General features: G+C 43.1%; 2 protein-coding genes across 2 annotated transcripts in view; one reads left to right on the top strand and one right to left on the bottom strand.

Annotated features, from left to right (window-relative positions):
* Positions 1 to 973: 973 nt before the first annotated feature.
* On the bottom strand, positions 974 to 12258 carry knop1 (lysine rich nucleolar protein 1). Its single transcript, XM_033041202.1, has 5 exons — positions 12131 to 12258; positions 5754 to 6957; positions 5446 to 5529; positions 2846 to 2938; positions 974 to 1918 (listed from the first exon to the last, which is right to left on the bottom strand). Exons 2-5 carry the CDS (start codon positions 6954 to 6956, stop codon positions 1598 to 1600), a joined length of 1701 nt encoding a protein of 566 aa, XP_032897093.1. The 5' UTR covers position 6957; positions 12131 to 12258; the 3' UTR covers positions 974 to 1597.
* The window catches only part of iqck (IQ motif containing K), a 25254-nt gene continuing 14260 nt past the window's right edge, over positions 12200 to 23193 (top strand). The window contains exons 1-4 of the mRNA XM_033041204.1: positions 12200 to 12331; positions 14321 to 14448; positions 17685 to 17829; positions 20554 to 20651. Of these exons, the coding sequence (XP_032897095.1) occupies positions 12274 to 12331; positions 14321 to 14448; positions 17685 to 17829; positions 20554 to 20651 (429 nt within the window). The 5' untranslated portion in view covers positions 12200 to 12273. The remainder of the gene's footprint in view (positions 12332 to 14320; positions 14449 to 17684; positions 17830 to 20553; positions 20652 to 23193) is intronic.

The following is a 23193-nucleotide window of genomic DNA, read 5'->3' as shown; positions in this document are numbered from 1 at the left end:
TTTCCCAGTCAAACATCGTACACCTGCTACAGAGGGGCAAGTGTACACCACGCTGTGGTACAGGGAGTTCCAGCACTGAAGGAAGCGAGCCAACCTCCAAATGAGACAGAGACGCAAGGAACTGCAGATGCCAGAACCTTGAGCAAAAGACAAAGTGCTGGAGGAACTCAGCAGGACAGGCAACATCAGTGGAGGGAGTGGACAGACAACACTTCAGGTCAGGACCCTTCTTTCAAGTGAGGGTGATTGTACCTTAGAGACGGGCTAGAAGCTGGCAGATTTAAGCACCTCCTGCCTTTGTCTTCCTGAAAGGTTGAGAATGAAGATGTGTAGGTAATGTTGAAGACTGCATTATGTGGGTGAGAAACACAAGTCACAGATTGTTCTGGATGCTGGCAAACTGTCTCTGTGTTGTTGTAATCATAATCACATTCGTGAGAAGGATGTAACATTTTGGAGGTTGCGATCATTTGCTGAAAGATACTAAATGTCTGACTTGTCCATGAAAGTAGAATATTCATATGATTGGGTTTTGCTTCAAGCCACCCACGGCCGAATGTTGCCCAGGTCTTGTACCCCTCACACCATCCACTCGTCACCTCCCAGCCTGTCACTGTCTCTGGATCATTACCTCTCCTCAGCTGCTGTACCCACCTATCGCTTGCCCCATCTCTCCCCCACCTCTATACTGTCTCTCTTCCCGCGACTCTTTCAGTGCAGATGAAAAGTCCCAATCTGAAACCAACTGTTGATTTCCCACCTCAAGATGCTGCCTGACCTGCTGAGTTGCTCCACACTGCTCTTCATTCTTTACATGTCAGAGCTGGAAACATATTGCGGGGACTACATTTAATAAAGACACTCGGACAGGAATTCTGAAGCCCAGCCTTCAGAAGTGTTGTCCAAAGCACATGTATGCAGTCGGTGTGTGATTCAGTCTCCCTTTGTGCACACAATTCAACGCTGCCAGTTGTATTAAACAGCCATTTATTACCAGGCAGGTGGATGAAACAAGCCTCAATCTTTCAGATACTTGTTTGAACAATTGATCAAAAAAGAAAGACTAGATTGGGAAATAAAATGATTTAAATGATTTATGTAAAGAGCTGACATTTTGCTGCTCAAAGAGCTTCCGTCATCCATTGGAACAAAGTATTTATCCTATACAAAAAACTATTTAATTCCATTACTGATAGTCCCTTTTCATTGTATTGAATGACCAGCATTGACAAATAAATCATACACTGAACTCCACCACACGGTTTTTAAACTTTGTAGTTTATTGACCAGATTTAAAAAAATCATGAGGAGAGAATGAAGTAACTACTTCTAGCTACAAATTGCAAGCAAGCTCTGCCAAGCTGGATTCAGTCACCTCAGGACAGTTCCAATCTAAGATCAAGGCGAACTCCAATACCTAACGGAAGTGGCTGGGTTCCAGCTGTACCATAGACCATTAGTACTACAACATAACAGGTTTGTGTTAGATGAAGCAAAGAGCTGAACTCACTGTGATATCATCATGTAACTCCACATAGGACAGCATCAAATGCTTCAGTTTGTCACGTCTTGAAACTAACCTGCATTGAAATAGTTTTTAGTCATTGTCAAACTTCATTGATTTTGAGGCTTGTTTATCTATAAAAAACCCTCCTGTTGCTGCCCGAGCTGAAGGGGATTGGAAGCCCAGGCCGATGCCTCGATTCTGACGAAGGTTCAATGCTTTATCAAACTCCTTTTGCAGAATATTGTTAAATTTGTGTTCTTCTTGCTTGTTGAGTGCCATGTTTGGCTTTCCAGAAGCATGTCCACTTGATTGGGGTTGATTTGATGATTTCAATCCACCCATAAGTCTTAAGAATTTATTTTTCTGATCCACACTGCCAAACGTGGCCGAGTCCCACTGTGTACCCGTGGACTACAGGTGGAGAACAAGATTTCAAGCGTTACAAGCCTCCAACTTGCCAAATATATCATCTATCACAGTAGGCTTCTTGTATTGAAGTCATACAGCATGGAAACTATGCTCCATCTCCATGCTGAACAAAAATGCCTCATCTAAACTAGTCCCACTGTTTATACGGATGTAACCACTCTCTCTGTAAAGCACCAAACATTTTAACCATTAATAAACACCACTGGTGTACAGCCCACATGCCCCTGGTGTCTCCTCACTGTTCCGTTATCAGGGCAGAACTGCCTGGCCCTTCTACCCCTCGATCTCCAATGCAAGCAGCCCGATTCCCCAAACATCCAGACCTGCTTGGTGGCTGTCCAACACCTGCAGTATTGGGCTGCTTGCAAGAGAGGTTCAAACCTGAGACTAGTACGGGCTCCTGTTGCAGCCGTTAGGTTTCACGGGGAAACTTGAATTATTTACCTAAAGCCTTAAACTGCAGCTGAGGAACCCAAGTGGAATCTGAAGGTTTCTCCATGATAACCTTTAGTTTACTTTAGAGATACAGCGCGGAAACAGGCCCCTCAGCCCACCGTGTCCGCGCCGACCAGCGATCCCCGCACATTAACACTATACTACACACAATAGGGGCAATTTTTACATTTACCAAGCCAATTAACCTACAAACCTGTACGTCCTTGGAGTGTGGGAGGAAACGGAAGATCTCGGAGAAAACTCACGCAGGTCACGGGGAAAATGTACAATCTCCGTACAGACAGCGCCCGTAGTCGGGATTGAACCCGGGTCTCCGGCGCTGCATTCGCTGTAAGGCAGCAACTCTACCACCGTGACCGCCCTGAAGTTGGATTTGACCGCTAGCTAACTAACTTCTTGCAATGATCGGCACGCTGATGGTTTGTCTTTTGCCACCAAATAATCCACACTCACCATGGGCCTGATGTGAGAACAGGCTCTTGCCTCTGGAGTGTCTGTTTTACGAGATTCTCGATCAACTTCCTCTTGTAGAGCCTGCCGTCTAGCCTGAAATAAAATGTAAACGTTCAAGGATTTTTCCATTCAATACTCGTAATTTATATAATAAAAAATAAATAAGTAAACATGATTATAGAAATGGTGAGAAGAGATTGATACATCATGATGTTAGAGATATCAGACTGCAGATGCTGCTGTCTTCAGCAAAGAAAGTAATACAGGAACTCAGTCTGAAGATTACTGACACGAAACATCCTCTCTCCATTCCCTACACGGATGCTACCTGACCCACAGAGTTCCTCCAGCACTTGGGTTTTTTTGCTCTGTATTTCAATGTAACCTTTTCTTTCAATTAACCGTGTGGCAGAATGCAAGCATCAGGGGTTTGACATCTCTCATCTCACGGGTTTTACTGGAAATCCATGACCTATAAACAGATGTGGCAACATTACCACAAAGGGAAAGGACTCGGTGGGGGGGGGGGGGGGGGGGGGGGGGTGAGGGAAGGGGTGAGGGGGGGTTAGGAAGGGGGGGGGGGGAGAGAGATGGTGAGGGGAGGGGGAGAGGGAGAGGGAGGGGGTGAGGGACGGGGGGAGGGGTAGAATTCTGTCCTGGGTGGCATTTTGTAAATGCATCAGCAGCAAATGGGCTTCAGACGTAAGTCTCTGGGATCTGTTTTAGAAACGGGAGCTAGCGCTTACATCCTGCATTTAGTGTCTGTGACACATTCCAATCACACTATTTCATATGGAACGCACACAGGAAAAGATTGACCAGAGAATGTATTAGTTGTGGAGTGGTGAAACATCCATGAAACTAACTCTTGGCTCTGCCCTGTCAGTAGCTACATATCTTCCTGGTCGCTCAGGCTCCCCATCGCGGCTCACTTACTTTCACTTCCACTATCCAAAAACAACAAATTAAGAATGGAGCCCTAAAACACTGCAGATGCTGGAAACCAGAGCAAAACACACAGTGCTGGGGAGGGGGATTCAGTGGGTCAGGCAGCGTCTGTGGAGGGAATGAACGGACACTATTATTAGGTTTCAACCATATTGTGGTGCTAAATAAAATATAGCTAAAACAAGAGTCAGACACGATAAGCAGTAAATGTTGAGGTAATTTAACTGGATTACTGCTCTGTGCCTGCAAGATGTTAGATTTCTGGCCATCAATGCAGAGTTTAAATTAACGATTTACGATTGGAGAGTGGATATGAGCAAGGAGTAACATTCAAACTTGATTATATTCCACGCCAATCTATGAAATGACATTCCATTCTTCTGCCGTGCATCATTCTCCACACCTATGCCGTTGTACATTTTGCCAGTGTTTAGTTGTAGACTGACTGAAGAGGACAATTAATTTGGTGATTTGCAAATTCATGCAGAGAGCCACCATACACTCTTTGTAAAGCTTCAACGGTTGCAAGGTGGTAGCAGTTTGCCCAACACAGTCACAGATTCAAGTCCTAATCCAGGTCAATACTTCCGTACAATCAAGTGAATCGAAAAGACACAGTGGCTTTGTTAAAAGTTATGAAAAGTTCTGCTTTCTCAACAACTTTTATCCATCAAACAAACAGATATCGTAGTAGTCACCTCAGTTACTTTTTGAAGAGAGTGTACATAAACTGGTTCCTCTATTTATAAACAAAATTACGCTGAAAAAAACTCCCTTAAAGCCCTGTCCCACGGTACGAGTTCATTCCAAGAGCTCTCCCGAGTTTAAAAAAAATCGAACTCGTGGTAAGCACAGAGAATGAACGTAGCGGGTATGTCAGAGCTCGGGGACGTCTCTTAGCGGCTCGTTACGCAAACGGCAGGTAAGCACGGGAAGACTCGTGAAGATTTTTCAACATGTTGAAAATGTCCACGAGAGCCCCGAGTACCGACGAGCGGCCATTACCGTAAATCTCCGAGTTCGAATCAGGGCAAACTCGGGAGAACTCTTGGAATGAACTCACACCGTAGGACAGGGCTTTTACGAATATGCAAGACATTTTACAAATGCAATTTCCTTTTCATTTTACCACCAAGACTAGTGCTTCTGCTACAAGTGACTGAAGATCTGAAGGGTCTCGACCCGAAACGTCACCCATTCCTTCTCTCCAGAGATGCTGCCTGTCCTGCTGAGTTACTCCAGCATTTTATGTCTAACATTTTATCTAATTCAGAGTTCTGACAAAATGTCATCAAGCTAAACATGAACTCTATTGCTGGCTCCACACTTGCTGCCTGACTGACATGTTGGGTATTCCCTTTGTTCAAATCCAGACACTATAATTTGACTATCACACTTCATGCTGCGCTGACAGAAATGCTTAATCAGAAATCCGTCTTGTCTGCAAACATTTTCTCTTGTTAAAACGGTGTAAATACTCCTTGTTTCACCATCCATTGTTGGGGTGACCCACCCGGCAGTGGGGTGGGAATGAATGAATGAATGCTCGCCAACTACTGCTGTTGTCTGTGTAGCTCACTTATGTAGTCTGTCCTCAATTGTGGCCAGTGCCTGTCTCTTACAATGAACACATGTTCAATGCATGTCTGTACCTTGTCTATTGTCACTTCAAACACATTTCCTTTTTTTTCAGATACAAACTGCAAATCATCACTGTCGCACTGCTCTGTTTTTACCTGAAATAACAAAATTCGGTAACATTTCACTTTATCACACATCTGAACACAAAAAGACAAATAGAAGTTTTATGTTAAAAAACAAATTACTGTTCGGCTGCTTTGAGACAGAAATGCTGCTTGAAGAGGTCACGGCTATAATCAGGGTTCAGCAACAAAAGGTAGCAGAGCTAATTCCTTTAAAATACTTTAGTTTAAACAACTGGAAAATTATTTGGCTTTACTTGAAAAACTGGGGTCTCAGACGAGGGTTCCTTCCTTTTCCTTTTCTTTTCCTTTTCCTTTTTTTTCTTTTTCTTTTTCACACTTTCTTCAGGAACGTGCAATGGCGTTGCCTGCTTTTCCTTGTTTACAGTCACCTTAGACGGGGAATTCTGGAATTTACAAACATTACTCATTGTATCAACTTCAATTCTCTCTGTGTCCAATTTCTCCGTCTCTTCCCCTTCAGCACTGGCCGATCTTTTCCTTTTCTTCTTTTTCGTCTTTGTAATGCATTCAGTGGCAAGTTCTCTTTGAGACAATCCTTTGCTCTCCTTCTCTGCTGCGAGCGGTTCTCGCTGCTTCTCTTCTCTTCCTGACCGCTGCTTTTTGGAATGTAGCTTCTCTCTCTTTCTCTTTTTTGTATATTTTCTGTCAGTTTCACTAATCTGACTCTCCACGATTTCCTCTTTCAGCTTCCAGGCACATGTTTGGGTGAATCGGTCATTCCCGGAGTGAATGTCGCCAGAGGTTTTGGATTTCTTTCCCTTCTTTGGTGACTTTTCACCTTCATGTGTTTCCATATTCTCTGTATGTGACCGCTTCTTCTTTTTCTTTGCACTTTTGACCTCAGCAACACACGACACATCTATCATTGTGACTGCAGCACCATCTGAAGTCTCAGTGCTATCAGCTTGGTCTTCTTCCACAACCACCTGTTTGACACCAGCTTTTCTCATTCTCTTAACATTACATTTGGTTTCAGTCACAACACTGGTTGCTTCATCCTCATGTGTTGTTCTTGTATTCTCCTCACTAATGGTCTGTGAGCTGCAATCATCCTCCCGTTTGCATTTTCTTTTCTTTTTCTTTTTTAAACCGCCACATACACTCTCCCCAGTTTCACTTTGTGGTGGATTCTCTTCCTTTGTCACTTGTTCCTCAATCTTGGATCTTTGATCCTCTTCACTAGTGCTTGAGCTTTTAGATTTCCTTTTCTTTTTCTTTACTGTCTGTAGATCCCCGCACACTTCAGGGTGTGACGAAAGTTCAGATTCATTTGGTTCGTTTAAAATAGTTTTCACTTTATGCTTTTTCCTTTTCTTCCCTTCAGATTTGTGTTTCTTGCTCAATTCTGTCTTCTGTCTGTACGAGGCACTTATTTCAATGTGTTTTTCATTCTTTCCTGATTTTGATGGAGTAGCTTCAATGTCAATTTTGAACATCCTAAAAATATTAAAAAATATTAATGCCACAATTAGTTTAGTATTTTATTAACATAATCTGTAAATAAGATGGCAGAAGTTAATGTTTAATAATTTGATCACATTCATGTTCCACACAAACCTTGTTCAAGAGATTTTCTACGTTTTCAGGATCACAAATATTTTCAAATTGGTGCTTTAGCAAATTCTGATTCTTTTTTATAAAAAAAACATACGCACACACAATTTATCAGAAAATATCTGACTTTGTAATTAATTATTTTAGAAAACTATGGAGTAGGCATTATATAATTTACATTGATTTAATGAAGTCACCAGGATGTCAAAATTCCTGCATCTTGGTGCTTAGAGCACATTTTATTAAATGCTGCTCTGTACAATTTTTCAAGGAAGCAAACAATATTGATTGATGTCTGTCTGTAAATCATGTTTAATGTATACGTGGCATAAAATTGTGATGCAATATGCATAAATAGCTGAATTAAATGGACCTTTGGAGTAAACTCACACCAAGAAAAGTTGCAAATGTTCGGACGGCTGGGAAACTACAAACAAACATAGATAGAGTCATAAACCAGAGGCTCCCAACCTGTTTCATCCCGTTTACCCCTGGCAACTTTAATAGCACATAACAATATTATTTCACTTATTTATGAACAACTAATGATGAACAGATACCAGAACCAAACAGTCAGTCAATGAGAAAAAATGTACAAATACAGAATCAACAAATTTACACCCTGGTGCTAAATTTACCCCAGGTTGGGAACCCTTGCCATAAAAGAACAAGAAAAAGTAAATTCTTCAAAGAATTATAATCAACGGCAGGACCCAATTCACGGAACGTATGCAGTTCTGGTCATATTAAAGTGCTGGAGTATTGGCAGAATGGGCCCTCATTTACATGAACAATCTGGAGTGGTTTTTATTGAACTCGTGCTAGCTGGGAAGTAGCATTCTGCAAACAGAAAACAGGGCTAAGCATTTCTGTTGTGCTGAAATGATTAAACAAGGGCTTCCTGAGAAAAGAAAGGCATTTTGATCCTAAACAAGAACTGATTCGGTGGACAAACATTCACTGAAGGATTATTGAGACTTTCAAGAAAGACCGAAAGGTCTGGACAAGTTATAATCTAAAAGTAAATTGTCACAACACGCTACTGAAGAATAAATGGCTTTTATGGTTGAATTTAAAAGAGATGAATAGCTGAAAGAATTCCCTAATCAGATTTTGATCTGGCCACTTGCCCCGTTTCCCAATGAGAAAGGAGCAGACAGAAGCAGATGATTATATCCAAAATCTGAAAGATGAGCAAAATCATACACCAGTTTTCTACAAAAAACTCACAAAAATGCAATGAATGTGAAATCTCCCATCCAGCCAACAATTGTTTGACAGTATATTAATAATTGTATAGTTAGTTATTTTCAAAGAATTCTAAGCATGAATGGGAAAGGTGTGATGTTACACTGTGCTCAGTTCTGGGCACCATGTTATAGGAAAGATATTGTCAAGCTTGAAAGGGTTCAGAAAAGATTTATGAGGATGTTGCCAGGACTAGAGGGTGTGATCTATAGGGAAAGGTTAAGTGGGCTGGGACTCTATTCCTTGGAGCGCAGGAGGATGAGGGGTGATCTTATAGAGGAGTATAAAATCATGAGAGGAATAGAGAGGTAGATGCACAGAGTTTTTTTACCCAGAGTAGGGGAATCGAGGACCAGAGAACATAGGCTCGAGGTGAAGGGGAAAAGATTTAATAGGAATCCGATAGGTAACTTTTACACACGGGGTGGTGGGTGTATGGAACAAGCTGCCGGAGGATGTAGTTGAGGCAGGGACTATCCCATCGTTTAAGAAAAGTTGGTCAGGTACATGGATAGGACAGGTTTCGAGGGTTATGGACCAAGCACAAGCAAGTGGGACTAGGGTAGCTTGGACATTGTTGGTCAGTGTGGGTGAGTTGGGCCAAAGGGCCTGTTTCCACACTATATTAATCTATGACTATGACAATTACCACAAAATTAAAGAAAAGCCTTATTGTTTATGTCCCTAAAATGAGAACTGTCGCGTTGAGTTTGGTTTTGTTGACGTATGCCAACTGTCACATAACAAATTTGATCAAATCACCACCAAGGCAATTAACCACACAGCCTGAGGTAAGAATGATGCCCAATACGGGAATTTACAATATACATCAATGATTTAGATGAAGGGATTAAAAGTAACATTAGCAAATTTGCAGATGACACAAAGCTGGGTGTCAGTGTGAACTGTGAGGAGGATGCTATGAGAATGCAGGGCGACTTGGACAGGTTCGGTGAGTGGGTAGATGCAGGAAAAATGTTCCCCGTTGGGGGAGTCCAGAACCAGGGGTCTCGGTTTAAGAATAAGGGGTAGGCCATTTAGGACAGATGAGGAAAATCTTTTTCAGCCAGAGAGTTGTGAATCTGTGGAATTCTTTGCCACAGAAGGCAGTGGAAGTCAATTTACAGGATGTATACAAGAGAGAATTAGATTTAGCTCTTCGGGCTAATGGAATCAAGTGATATGGGGAGAAAGTAGGAACGGGGTACTGATTTTGGATGATCAGCCATGGTCAATTTGAATGGCGATGCTGGCTCGAAGGGCCGACTCCTGTACCTATTTCCTATGTTTCTAACTCCAGCCTCCCAGCCTGCCTTGATCCATTGCAGTTTGTCTACTGTAACCACGGGGTCCACAGACACAATCTCCCTGCCCTGCCCTAAACTCATTGCTAGAGCAACATCTCCCTTCAGTTGACTTCTGTTTACCGACTTTAACTCTGCCTTCAACACCATCATCCCATCTCCAAACCTCTTTGGTTGGCCTTTGTCCATCCATCTGCCCATCAAACATAGAAACATAGAAATTAGGTGCAGGAGTAGGCCATTCGGCCCTTCGAGCCTGCACCGCCATTCAATATGATCATGGCTGATCATCCAACTCAGTATCCCGTACCTGCCTTCTCTCCATACCCTCTGATCCCCTTAGCCACAAGGGCCACATCTAACTCCCTCTTAAATATAGCCAATGAACTGGCCTCGACTACCCTCTGTGGCAGAGAGTTCCAGAGATTCACCACTCTCTGTGTGAAAAAAGTTCTTCTCATCTCGGTTTTAAAGGATTTCCCCCTTATCCTTAAGCTGTGACCCCTTGTCCTGGACTTCCCCAACATCGGGAGCAATCTTCCTGCATCTAGCCTGTCCAACCCCTTAAGAATTTTGTAAGTTTCTATAAGATCCCCTCTCAATCTCCTAAATTCTAGAGAGTATAAACCAAGTCTATCCAGTCTTTCTTCATAAGACAGTCCTGACATCCCAGGAATCAGTATGGTGAACCTTCTCTGCACTCCCTCTATGGCAATAATGTCCTTCCTCAGATTTGGAGACCAAAACTGTACGCAATACTCCAGGTGTGGTCTCACCAAGACCCTGTACAACTGCAGTAGAACCTCCCTGCTCCTATACTCAAATCCTTTTGCTATGAAAGCTAACATACCATTCGCTTTCTTCACTGCCTGCTGCACCTGCATGCCCACTTTCAATGACTGGTGTACCATGACACCCAGGTCTCGCTGCATCTCCCCTTTTCCTAGTCGGCCACCATTTAGATAATAGTCTGCTTTCCTGTTTTTGCCACCAAAATGGATAACCTCACATTTATCCACATTATACTGCATCTGCCAAACATTTGCCCACTCACCCAGCCTATCCAAGTCACCTTGCAGTCTCCTAGCATCCTCCTCACAGCTAACACTGCCCTCCAGCTTAGTGTCATCCACAAACTTGGAGATATTGCCTTCAATTCCCTCATCCAGATCATTAATATATATTATAAATAGCTGGGGTCCCAGCACTGAGCCTTGCGGTACCCCACTAGTCACTGCCTGCCATTGTGAAAAGGACCCGTTTACTCCTACTCTTTGCTTCCTGTTTGCCAGCCAGTTCTCTATCCACGTCAATACTGAACCCCCAATGCCGTGTGCTTTAAGTTTGTATACTAATCTCTTATGTGGGACCTTGTCGAAAGCCTTCTGGAAGTCCAGATACACCACATCCACTGGTTCTCCCCTATCCACGCTACTAGTTACATCCTTGAAAAATTCTATAAGATTCGTCAGACATGATTTACCTTTTGTAAATCCATGCTGACTTTGTCCAATGATTTCACCACTTTCCAAATGTGCTGCTATCCCATCTTTAATAACTGACTCTAGCAGTTTCCCCACTACCGATGTTAGACTAACTGGTCTGTAATTCCCCGTTTTCTCTCTCCCTCCCTTCTTAAAAAGTGGGGTTACGTTTGCTACCCGCCAATCCTCAGGAACTACTCCAGAATCTAAAGAGTTTTGAAAGATTATTACTAATGCATCCACTATTTCTGGAGCTACTTCCTTAAGTACTCTGGGATGCAGCCTATCTGGCCCTGGGGATTTATCGGCCTTTAATCCATTCAATTTACCCAACACCACTTCCCGGCTAACCTGGATTTCACTCAATTCCTCCAACTCCTTTGACCCGCGGTCCCCTGCTATTTCCGGCAGATTATTTATGTCTTCCTTAGTGAAGATGGAACCAAAGTAGTTATTCAATTGGTCCGCCATATCCTTGTTCCCCATGATCAACTCACCTGTTTCTGACTGCAAGGGACCTACATTTGTTTTAACTAGCAAAGAGCACGGAGGAATGCCTGAAGCAAGGTCACCTATCCATGTTCTCCACAGATGCTGCCTGACCCGCTCCAGCTCGGACTCTGTGTCCATCAACCCCTTCACCTGTAGCCCGGCTTTGTCCTGCCTCCTCTCCCACCTCCCGCCTCACAACCAGGGTGGATCGAATCCCCCTCGACAGTCAGGCCCCAGTCCAGCGGCGGCGGCGGCGGCGAGCGGGCCGGGCCGGACACAGACACAGACACAGACACAGACACAGACACAGACAGAGCGCCGGGGGAGTAACTCAGCGTCTGTGGGTGATGTCGCGGCCTAACGCGGGCGGGGGATGATGGCCTCACCTGAGGCGGGATGGATGGAGGGAGCGGGCAGGGGGGCTGGAGGCCGGAGGGAGGGAGCGGGCAGGGGGGCTGGAGGCCGGAGGGAGGGAGGGAGCGGGGGCTGGAGCCGGGAGCCGCGGGCCGGGCGGGGACGGACCCTCACCTGAGCCGGGTGGATGGATGGGGGTGAACGGGCCGGACGAGGCCCCACGTGTTGTTGCCGCGGCCCGACACCGGAACCGGAACTGCCCCCGACCGCGCGGCGCCCTCTGGGTAGGCGCGGCGTCTCCTGGCAACCGGGCAAACATGGCGACGGTGGTGGGGAAAGTGCCCGAGAGGAACCTGTGGGAGGACATCTGCGCCGGTACCGGGACCCGGGGGGGAGGGGGTGTGGGGGTACAGGGACCCGGGGGTGTGGGGGAGGGGGAGGGGCGGTACAGGGTGGTGGGTGGGGGGGGGTGTGGGGGAGGGGGAGGGGCGGTACAGGGACCCGGGGGGGGGGGGAGGGGCGGTACAGGGAGGTGGGTGGGGGTGGAGGGGACCGCGGCCCATCGGCCCATCGCCCCGAGCCCTGTCGGCTGTGAGTGAGGCCGGGCCGGGCCGGGCAGCGTCACCCTGCGGGAGGTTTCAGGTCGCGACACTTCTTCACTCTGAATCATTTTAAGATTCCCGCTCTTCAGTTTGAAGAACAGACCCGGCCCGACACATCTCCCCTCCATTGCCTAGTCTACTAGAGGAGGACTGACTGAACGTTCTTGCCTTCCACCACAGTGAAGTTAGAAATGTTACACTTGTCGCTTTACCTCCTTCCATGACTACATTCAAGGACCCAAGCAGTCTTTCCAGGTGTGACAGAGGTTCACCTGCACCTCCTCCAACCTCATCTATTGCATCCGCTGCTCTAGGTGTCAGCTGCTCTACATCGGTGAGACCAAGCGTAGGCTTGGCGATTGCTTCGCCCCAACACCTCCGCTCGGTTCGCAATAACCAACCTGATCTCATTCCAACATTCAGAAAGCACCCACATAGGAGATTAGTGGGCAAAATTAGAGCACATGGTATTGGGGGTAGAGTGCTGACATGGATAGAAAATTGGTTGGCAGACAGGAAACAAAGAGTAGGGATTAACGGGGGGTCCCTTTCAGAATGGCAGGCAGTGACTAGTGGGGTACCGCAAGGCTCGGTGCTAGAACCACAGCTATTTACAATATACACCGATGATTTAGATGAAGGGATTCAAAGTAATATTAGCAAATTTGCAGATGACACAAAGCTGGGTGGCAGTGTGAACTGTGAGGAGGATGCTATGAAAATGCAGGGTGACTTGGACAGGTTGGGTGAGTGGGCAGATGCATGGCAGATGCAGTTTAATGTGGATAAATGTGAGGTTATTCACTTTGGTAGCAAAAACAGGAAGGCAGATTATTATCTAAATGGTGTCAAGTTGGGAAAAGGGGAAGTACAACGGGATCAGGGGGTCCTGTACATCAGTCTATGAAAGTTAGCATGCAGGTACAGCAGGCAGTGAAGAAAGTGAGTGGCATATTGGCCTTTATAACAAGAGGAGTTGAACATAGGAGCAAAGAGGTCCTTCTGCAGTTGTATAGGGCCCTAGTGAGACCACACCGGGAGTATTGTGTGCAGTTTTGGTCCTCTAATTTGAAGGACATTATTGCTGTTGCAGCGTAGGTTTACAAGGTTAATTCCCGGGATGGCGGGACTGTCATATTCTGAGAGAATGGAGCGGCTGGGCTTGTACACTCTAGAATTTAGAAGGATGAGAGGGAATCTTATTGAAACATATAAGATTGGACATGCTAGAGGCAGGAAACATGTTCCCGATTTTGGGGGAGTCCAGAACCAGGGGCCACTGTTTAAGAATAAGGGGTAAGCCGTTTAGAACGGAGATGAATGACAAATAAAGGAATCTAATCTAATCTAATCTATCTAATGAGGAAACACTTTTTCACACACAGAGTTGTGAGTCTGTGGAATTCTCTGCCTCAGAGGGCGGTGGAGGCCAGTTCTCTGGATACTTTCAAGAGAGAGCTAGATAGGGCTCTTAAAGATAGCGGAGTCAGGGGATATGGGGAGATGGCAGGAACGGGGTTCTTATTTGGGATGATCAGCCATGATCACGTTGAATGGTGGTGCTGGCTCGAAGGGCCGAATGGCCTACTCCTGCACCTATTGTCTATTGTCTACAAAAACAAAATAATAAGTATGCGCGAACATAAAACTTACTTGTGCAAAGAGCAATGATTAAAGTACTGGAAAGTCTTTTGGGATTATTTGAGTGTATAAACGTTTACACCCTTCAGGGTGAAATATCCTTTATCTCTACATTTGACAGAGTTTGAAGCAACCAGCTCTCGCATTTTAGAGGACTTCAAACTCGATACAGCTTCTGTGTCTACAGTGATTTCTCAGTACGATGCCACCAAACATTCTCCAGTCTTTTATGGTCATATGGTAGCTAAGGTATTTATTGCAGAAGGCATTCATACATTTTATATGTGTTTATCTAGATATCAAAAATACTAGCAGAAATTACAATATGTAGTGTGCAGTGTATACAATTGTGTGACTACTGTTTGATCGAAACAAATTAATGCTTTCTTCATGATTGCCAATTATTTTAGAATTTTTCTTCACTGTACAATAAGAAATTGACTACATTTATTTAAAGCTTTCATTAAAATGAATAAAACTGTTAAGATAATTTTGCTTTTATTTACTAAGTTGTATAGTACTTCTAGTGAACTGAATATGATTAGATTAACCTTCTGGTATTCTTCATGGAAAAATCTAGAAATATGTCCAGAAATTCTACAACACTCATGAGTGTAGAATCTTGCCTATCCATGTACCTGTCCAATTATCTTTTAAATGCTGTCATTGTACTTGTTTCTACCTTGTTCCATAAGTGCACCACCTTCTGTATGAAAAAGTTGCCCCTCATGTCCCTTTTAAATTTCTTTCCTCTCATGTTCTTCTATATCCTCTAATATTAGACTCCCCTATCCTTGGGAAAAGACTGTGGCTCTTCACCTTATCTCTATACCTCTATAGGGTCACCCCCGTAGGCTTCCTACTCTTCAGGGAGTAAAGACCCAACCCATCCAGCTTCTTATAACTTAAACCTCAGTAGGCCACTGAAAACAGGCCTTTGGTACAGGCAAACAGGCATTGCATATTTTTGAATCTGAAAACAGATCTCCTGTTACTGAGATCAGAGAATGGTGAAATCTGCAGCAAATTCAGCCTTGTGCAATTCCTGGTAATACCTTAATGTCAATGGCGAATGTCAGTGGTGTCCGCTCATGTAGTTTGCTACTAATAGGGGTGAAAACATTGAGCCTTTCTTTGGCCTTATTTGGATTTATGTGGCATTTTCAACAATGACTTACTTGTGCTTGTTAAACCTATGAAACAGTTTATGTCACTAGAATTAAATCAAGTGTGATTTGTGCCACGGTGCAGTCTCATCGATAGTAACTGTTAAGTTAATCGATGATGCAGGCTAGCTACTTTATCATGAGTCAATCATTTTATATTTATAAATAACCAAGATGAATTAGCTGAAGCTGTCCTGATGCCACTTGTCGCTATGGTGCCATTTCTTCACAAGGCCCTGAAATGACATTTTGCTGTGACATTTATCACTTGAACCAACGAGTAGCTGTGGAAATTATTACATGACCGGTGACCAAAGAGCAGTATCTTCAATATGGTTCTGCTTGATCGAACTTCACCGCATTAGTTTAGTGCTGTGTCAGTCAGCTGTAGAATGATCAGATCAATCACAATTACCACTGAGTGATGTGAGAATGCATGCCTGGTCCTGCCCGGTGGAGTCACTCAAGCACAACCAATTTTAATTTCATCTTCAGATCTTTTGGAATTGCTAAATGACAGTTAGGATTGTCAGTGTGTTTGATGTTCATCCTGCAGCTGCCTGATGCAACATCATTCTTTAGATTTTGTAAATTGTAAATACTGGTGCAGCATCTCATGGACATATCCATTGTTCCGTTTTCTTTGCAAAGAATAAATAAGCATTTTTGGAAGCCTTCGCGTTTAGCTGACCAGAGGTCATTTGTGCTGAAGGCTGCACTTGCAAAAGCCTTCAGTTAATGAGGCTAGAGTCAAGAGTGCTGAATTGTCAAGTGTATTGCCACAGAACAATGGAATTCTCACTTGCAGTAACATAACAGTAAGCACAGTACTCAACAGATAATATAACTAAACAAACTAAAAGTTAAATCAATTAAAAAAAAACATCAGTGCAAATAAAACTAAAGTCCTGAAGTCCTGCATTAGATGCCACCAATTGGAGTAATATTAGGCCAGATGACAGAAGTATCTTAAAGGAGGAAATAGGGGTAGAGTAATTTATTTGTTTAAGAAGGAACTGCAGATGCTGTAAAATCGAAGGTACACAAAAATGCTGGAGAAACTCAGCGGGTGCAGCAGCATCTATGGAGCGAAGGAAATAGGCAACATTTCGGGCCGAAACCCTTCTTCAGACTGTAGAGTAATGGCAGGTTTGAAGGAACAAACGGTGTTGGCAGTTCGACCCTCAGCTCCTAGTGGTGGAGATCTTTATATTTGCATGGGTAGAAATTGGGGATTGCACCCGTTTGAAGCATTCTTGTGTTCACGCTGTGAAAGAGTTATTTCATTAATTTCACTGTCCTATTGATAACTATACTGAGGAGCATCAATAAGATGAATAGTCACAGTCTTTTCCCTTTGGCAGAGGGACATCAAATTAGAGGGCACAGGTTTAAGGTGAGGGGGCAATGATTTAAAAGGGGTTGAGGAGCAAAGACCATTGGACCACGACTGCTTGATGAGATACTGGCCAGCAGTGGCAAGTGTGTCCAGCTTGGTGAGGCCATGGATGAGTTGGACCAAAGTGCCTGTTGCCCTGCTGTAACTCTATACCCATCTCTGCTGAATCTCCATTACACAGTGCTGCAGGTGCCCCTCAACCTTGGTGTCAATCCAAGAGATTGCTGAATCTTCACCTACCCCCAAAATGCCCCACTGTAAATAATAACCAACGATTTATAAAAGCTTTAATACAACTTCCTGCTTTTAAACTCAATCTTTTTGAAGCCAGATATTCGTTATATTCTTTAAATGTTTCTCTGTTTCTCATGTCAATTTGCTTATTCCAGTCAGCAGAACATAGAGAGATACAACAGCACTGCCCAGGAACAGGCCCGTCGGCCCACAATGTCTGTGTCCTACAGTTAAACTGATCTCATCTGCCTGCACATGATCCATATGCCTGTATTCCTGCACTTACATGTACAGCACCTATCTAAAGCTTCTTAAACACCATTATCGTATCTGCCTCCATCACTGTCCCTGGCAATGCGTTCCAGGCACCCATCATTCTCTGTGTAAATAAAACTTCTCCCTCTCACCTTCTGGCTATGCCCTCTAGTGTTGAACATCTCCACCCTATCTATGCCTCTCAAAATTTTATATACTTCTACCAGGTCTCCCCACAACATCTGAACTTCCAGAGAAGATCCCCTCTCATTGTGAAAAGTCAGATTTCCAGCATCTGGAGTTTTTTAAACTTGAATTCTCTTTCATGCACCTTCTTCTTGTCTCTTTCTACCTGTCTTGCTTTTGCTTTGCCTTTTATTCATGAAATAATGATGAGCAAGAAATAAACTTTGTTCTCTCTCTCTCTCCAGGTTTCAGTGGATACTTCACTGTTAGAGCACTTCAATGCAGAATATTCGCATCCAGCATTGTTAGGTCATGCACTTGTTCAGAAACCTCCCCCTCCTGTGATTCCAAGCCCTCCTCCACCTTCACCACCACCTGAACCACATAAATGTAAGTGAATCAGGTAGATATTTGGGTTTCTGCATATAGTCTCCAGCTCCTTCTGTAAAGCAAGGGGGAAATGATTTAAGTATTCAAGCTATTTATAGGTTTCTCATTTAGATAATATAAGACTGTGCTTATTTTAGAACAGTCATTGTTCTGAGATTGTACTGATTTCCTTTTTGACCTAACCTTAAAATTCCTGCTGAGTATAGTTTGCACAGTACATGATGGATATTCTGAAGCTGCAATCATTGCACTTCACTTTGAACAAAGGGTGAGGAACCAGCATTTTGTTTATGCTTGGGCAGATCTCCAATTTAATATATTTTGGCTTGTTTTTTCTGTGCTCGGATGTATTGAACCATTTTTTTCCTGAAGATTTTGGGCAGAGCCCATTAGTTATAACTCTCTTCCCTTTCATCACCTAGATACTCAGATTGTGTTTTTGACGTTTGGATCGGCAACAGATTTATATTTTCACATTATTTCACATGAAGTGTAGTTCTTGCCCATTGCTTTCTTTGCTGGATCACATCAATGCCTCCACATATCATTAACAATGAGAAACAATGATCAAAATATGTCAGAGCTTTGGGACATGTAAAGCTTAATTCTTCATGCACTGATTTATTGTTGAAACATTCAAATCACTAAATGTAGTTTCATTTCCCCTGCCCAAAGATAAAGATTCAGAACCAAAGAGACTATTTGAAATATGACCAATTTCAGAATGTCACGATTAAATTGACCCATCAAAGTCTCTCCAACATGGAATACTCATTGCAACCTCCACCTATTATAGAACTAATTTAACATATCCAGTTTGTCCAGCAATCTGTGTTTATTCCTATCTCCCCTCCTCGCACCCGGGATACCTCAACCATGAATCAATGTGAAAGACCCCATGCTGTTGCCCAGTAAAGAGCAAGCTCCTTGATACTGTGTCCATTCCAGGTATTTAAACACTTTCTAACATCTACCTTAAACATGGTGTTCTCTTTATGAACAGCCTGCTGATATTCACCATCTTTCCATTTAAAGCCTAAATGAAGGCAGCCATAGCTCCCAGAACGATGGCCAACTTTAACCATCGTATGTCTATATCAGTCCCATTTACAGTACTGTGTCTACGCCACTATACGGTGGCCATGCAAATGCTTGTCAGATGGATAACCGAACCAGACAGTTTGTAACCTGGTATTACATTTGGCCAAGATGAGCGTCAACTAACAATGATACCATTGTGACTCGACCTACTTCCACTCCACTCACATCACTCTACCTCTGCCTTGCCACATCTTCTGCTGAAGCCGTTTGTTAATGCTATTGTACCTTTGGCTGCATTCATTACTGAATTATGTAGAAATTTGTTATGCAAACGCTAGTTTTTCATGTCCTAACTTGCACCAAATCCCATTCACCGTCACCTCTGCTTACTGACTTACATTGGTACTCAGTTAGGCAGTGCTTTGATTAAAAACATTCTTGGCCCCAATCCCTGGGTGTCATTGATATTCCAGCAGAATCAGCTCGACGATACAGAACTACCCGTCTAATTCTAGCATCTTAATTGTGTCCAAATGTAACTATTCTACTATCAACAACTGCCGTTGGGTGTCGAGAACCCCAACTCTGGAATATCCCTCATTAAATCCCCCCTACTTTTTCCCTTTCACCCCTTTTATCTTCTTTCTTCTCCTCCTTCCTTCTTCCTTCCCTTCCACTTCTACCATTCGCTTCCAACCTATCCTGTAAAGTCCACCTTTCCGACCAAGCTATCTGCCCCAATTCCTCCAGTGGTTTGAAGCGATGATTGTTTCCTAATGCTTTTGTCTTTCCACATTAAAGCAATTGAATTGAGTTTTAGATCAATAAAAATCAGGTTTAGAAATAAGAATGTTTCCCCTGAGCCAAGCAGATAATTGCACTTTCTATTCAGTACAACCCAGCCACACTGACTATACATTAACAGAAGAGTTAAAATAGCGTGAACTATTTGTAATGTGATAGTGCAGGCAGGTTGCATGATTGTAAGAGGTTCAAAATAGGTAAATACTTCCTCTTTAATACTTTCTGTGCTGTAACCCCTCCCCCCCCCGCCCCCCAACCTTTCCAATGGTCATAATAAATGTTAGAGGTGCAAGTGGCTGCAGAAACTGGAATCTGGAGCAAAAGAAACAAACTACTGGAGAAACTCTGTGGGTCAAGCAGCATCTGTGGAGGCAAAGAAGTAGTCATCATTTTGAGTTGTGACACTGCCCACAAATATATACCTATGAAACTACTGGCAGATGCTGGGGTGAGATAGTATGAGGAAATGTGATTGAAGCCCCCTTGCCATCGTTCAAGGCCAGTCAAGTGCAGGATCTTGCCTTGGTGTCAAGATACTTCTGAGAGAAAAACAATCTTGTTTCTCTTTCCCTCCCTCGCCATGTGGTGCTCTCACTCCTACACTTCCTGTCTTAACGCTCAACAATTGGACTGGAATAAAGTATTGATTTGAGTTATTATTTGAATCAATTTCCTTGAGTAACCTACAGTGACTCGCTAATATTTATTATCACTAAAGCCAGAGCATACCCTGTGATCGTTTCATCAAAAGTAGCCAATTAAATCTTTAATTACATCCAATGTTTAGATCCTTTTTAAACAGTACCTTGCATTAAACTATTCTAATATATATTACTTTCTCTGTTTCTGAATTTCTTTTTGTGCTCACAATTGATGCAGGTACTCCAAGGCAATATCTGGACCACTACTTATTCCCCGTGCTTCTCCCAGGATTATTTGAGACCCTTGTAAATGCTAAAATCGAGAAATGTTTCGAGGTCAGTGCTGTTTAACCGTTTGATATTTTTGCCGAGTGAATTTGGAAGTTAATGCTATATTTCCCAAAATACTTTTCCTATCTTAGTTCCTCAACCAGGGGGCCAGTGAATGCTGAACTTTGAACTCTGCAACATGAATGCACATAAATGATGCCAATCAGTGTTTCCATTCATAAGTTCATAAGTGATCAGAGCAGAATTCGCCCATTCAGCCCATCAAGTCTCCTCTGCCATTCAATCATGGCTGATCTATCTTTCCCTCTTAACTCTATGCTCCTGCCTTCTCCCCATAACCACTGACATTGTGTCACACTTGCTCAAAACCTGTTGCTTTTGCTGAGCTTCTGCCCCGGTCAGGAATCAGCGGTCCATTCTCCCACTAATTTACATATGTTAGTTTTATCCTTAAATAAAACTTTTGCACATAGATGCAAGATAATTTCATACCTCTGTGTTGGGTTGCAAATTCTATGGATTCACTTTTTATTTGAAGGGTTATAGTCCAGTCTTGTAGTTCACTGTTTCTATTTTTTATTTAATGTAGACTCATCAGATAGAGGAATAAAACAAGCCCTGTGACCATTGTCTGTTTAAAACCCAGCAACTTTACCTCAGCAGCTTTCCAGCTTTCCATCCATGGCTACAGAGCACTGTAGTTAGTATCCTCACTCTACCCTTCTGGGCCTCTCATTGTGTGATTCAACTTGCAGCTTCTGCATGCCTCATGCCAATAGGAAGCACACTTTAAGCACAGAGGGGGAAGTCAAATTCCATTGTTTCCACTCTCCCACGAAGGAAATGTTACAATTTCACTCACATATTCCACCACTGGTCTAAATTACAGCTGATGAAATTCCCTTCTTAATGGAAATAAATTGAGTTGCTTGTAGCCTTGCCTCACTAACTGACTTTATTTTTGGCTTGCACACAACAGCTGTCGTTGACCGCTTGGCATTTCTAATTAAACGTAGTCTCCACATGAAAGAAATTGATAAATTGTCAATCTTTATTAATTAACTTTCCAATGACAGCAATATTTTAAATGTCCTACCAGAGATTTCTCTCGTATCCAGACCCTTGGGCCTTTTATTTAAAAAGTAATTGCCATAGAATATTTGTAGAGGTAGACACAAAATGCTGGAATAACTCAGAGGGACAGGCAGGCAGCATCTCTGGAGAGAAGGAATGGGTGACGTTTTGGGTTGAGACTCTTCTTCAGACTGATGGAAGGGTCTCAACCCGAAACATCACCCATTCCTTCTCTCCAGAGATGCTGCCTGTCCCTCTGAGTTACTCCAGCATTTTGTGTCTACCTTTGATTTAAACTTGAACTTGCAGTTCCTTCCTGCACAGTGAGTATTTGTGTCCGTTTTCCAAACCTTGAATGCTGACGCAACTATTTCCCTTTCATTCTAATCTGAGTTAACTATCTGAAAACAACAATGTCTATACACTGCAGATATTTCCTTTAATTTTTACCTCTTTGCCAGTTTTTATTTCCGATTGAGATGAAGTATCCAGATACACAGGCACCATTTATCCATGCACTATCCCTATGCTTGTCACAGGAATAACCCAATTTTCCTTATTCCTTTTAAAATTTAGATCATTTTAACTTATTGTTGGGGAAAATGGACACTAACAAACGAAAAGCAATTAATATCTCTCGAACTTCTTTTCCATTGAAGTAAACTGCTGATATAAAGTCCTTGCATCAATTTGAGTGAAAATTAGCTGTACAAATGCAGAGAAATGCTTCCTTTCAGAAAAATCAGGATATTTCTGAAAGGTCAATCAGTGTTGGATAATAATCGTTCATCTACAATCGTGCCTAGGTCATATTTATTAATGTATTCTGCATTATGTCCTTCCTCCTCCCAAAGAATATGGGTGTTTTCATTCCCCTTCAAATAAACATCTATTTCCAATTCCCTCTCCAGCTTACATGTCTCTGTCCAGGCCAAAGAACACTAAAACTAATTTTATTTCAGAAGGAATGTTTGACTCAACATCACATGTGCCTCCGGTCCAATAAGCCAGTTGGGTATTTCAACCGCGCATGCCCATAGGTCACTCGAGAAAAACATTCTCGCCAGCTGAGCTGCTGCGTGTGTACGGACCTGCATATTGATTTCAATGAGATTTATAAATAAATGTATCCGTTAAATATGTCAGCAATAGGCCACAGTGTACTGCAGGCTGCACAAATCCAGTTAAATATCTTATATCCAGGGGTGTAGCACTGCCATAGATCACTGGAGCACCGCTTCAGCACCTCTGTAAAAATATTACGGGGATCCTGGATAAAGTGACCACACTCTGTTCTTATCCCAGAGTGGAGGATTTTACAACTGGAGAATATTGGCTTTAAGTGAGAGGGGTGAGATTTAGAAAGGTGTTCAAGGATAACTATTTCACTGAGAGAGTAGAACGTATCTGGAATGGGCTGCTAGCGGAATAGATAGAGTCTGATATATTTACGACGTTAGAACGACATTTGGACACATGCACATATAGGAAGAATCTAGAGGGTTGTATGCCA

The sequence above is a fragment of the Amblyraja radiata genome, chromosome 22 (genome assembly GCF_010909765.2).
Source record: "Amblyraja radiata isolate CabotCenter1 chromosome 22, sAmbRad1.1.pri, whole genome shotgun sequence".
Lineage (NCBI taxonomy): Eukaryota > Metazoa > Chordata > Chondrichthyes > Rajiformes > Rajidae > Amblyraja > Amblyraja radiata.
The sequence above is the reverse complement of the archived record's forward strand: the minus strand, read 5'-3'. Positions and strand labels throughout refer to the sequence as shown.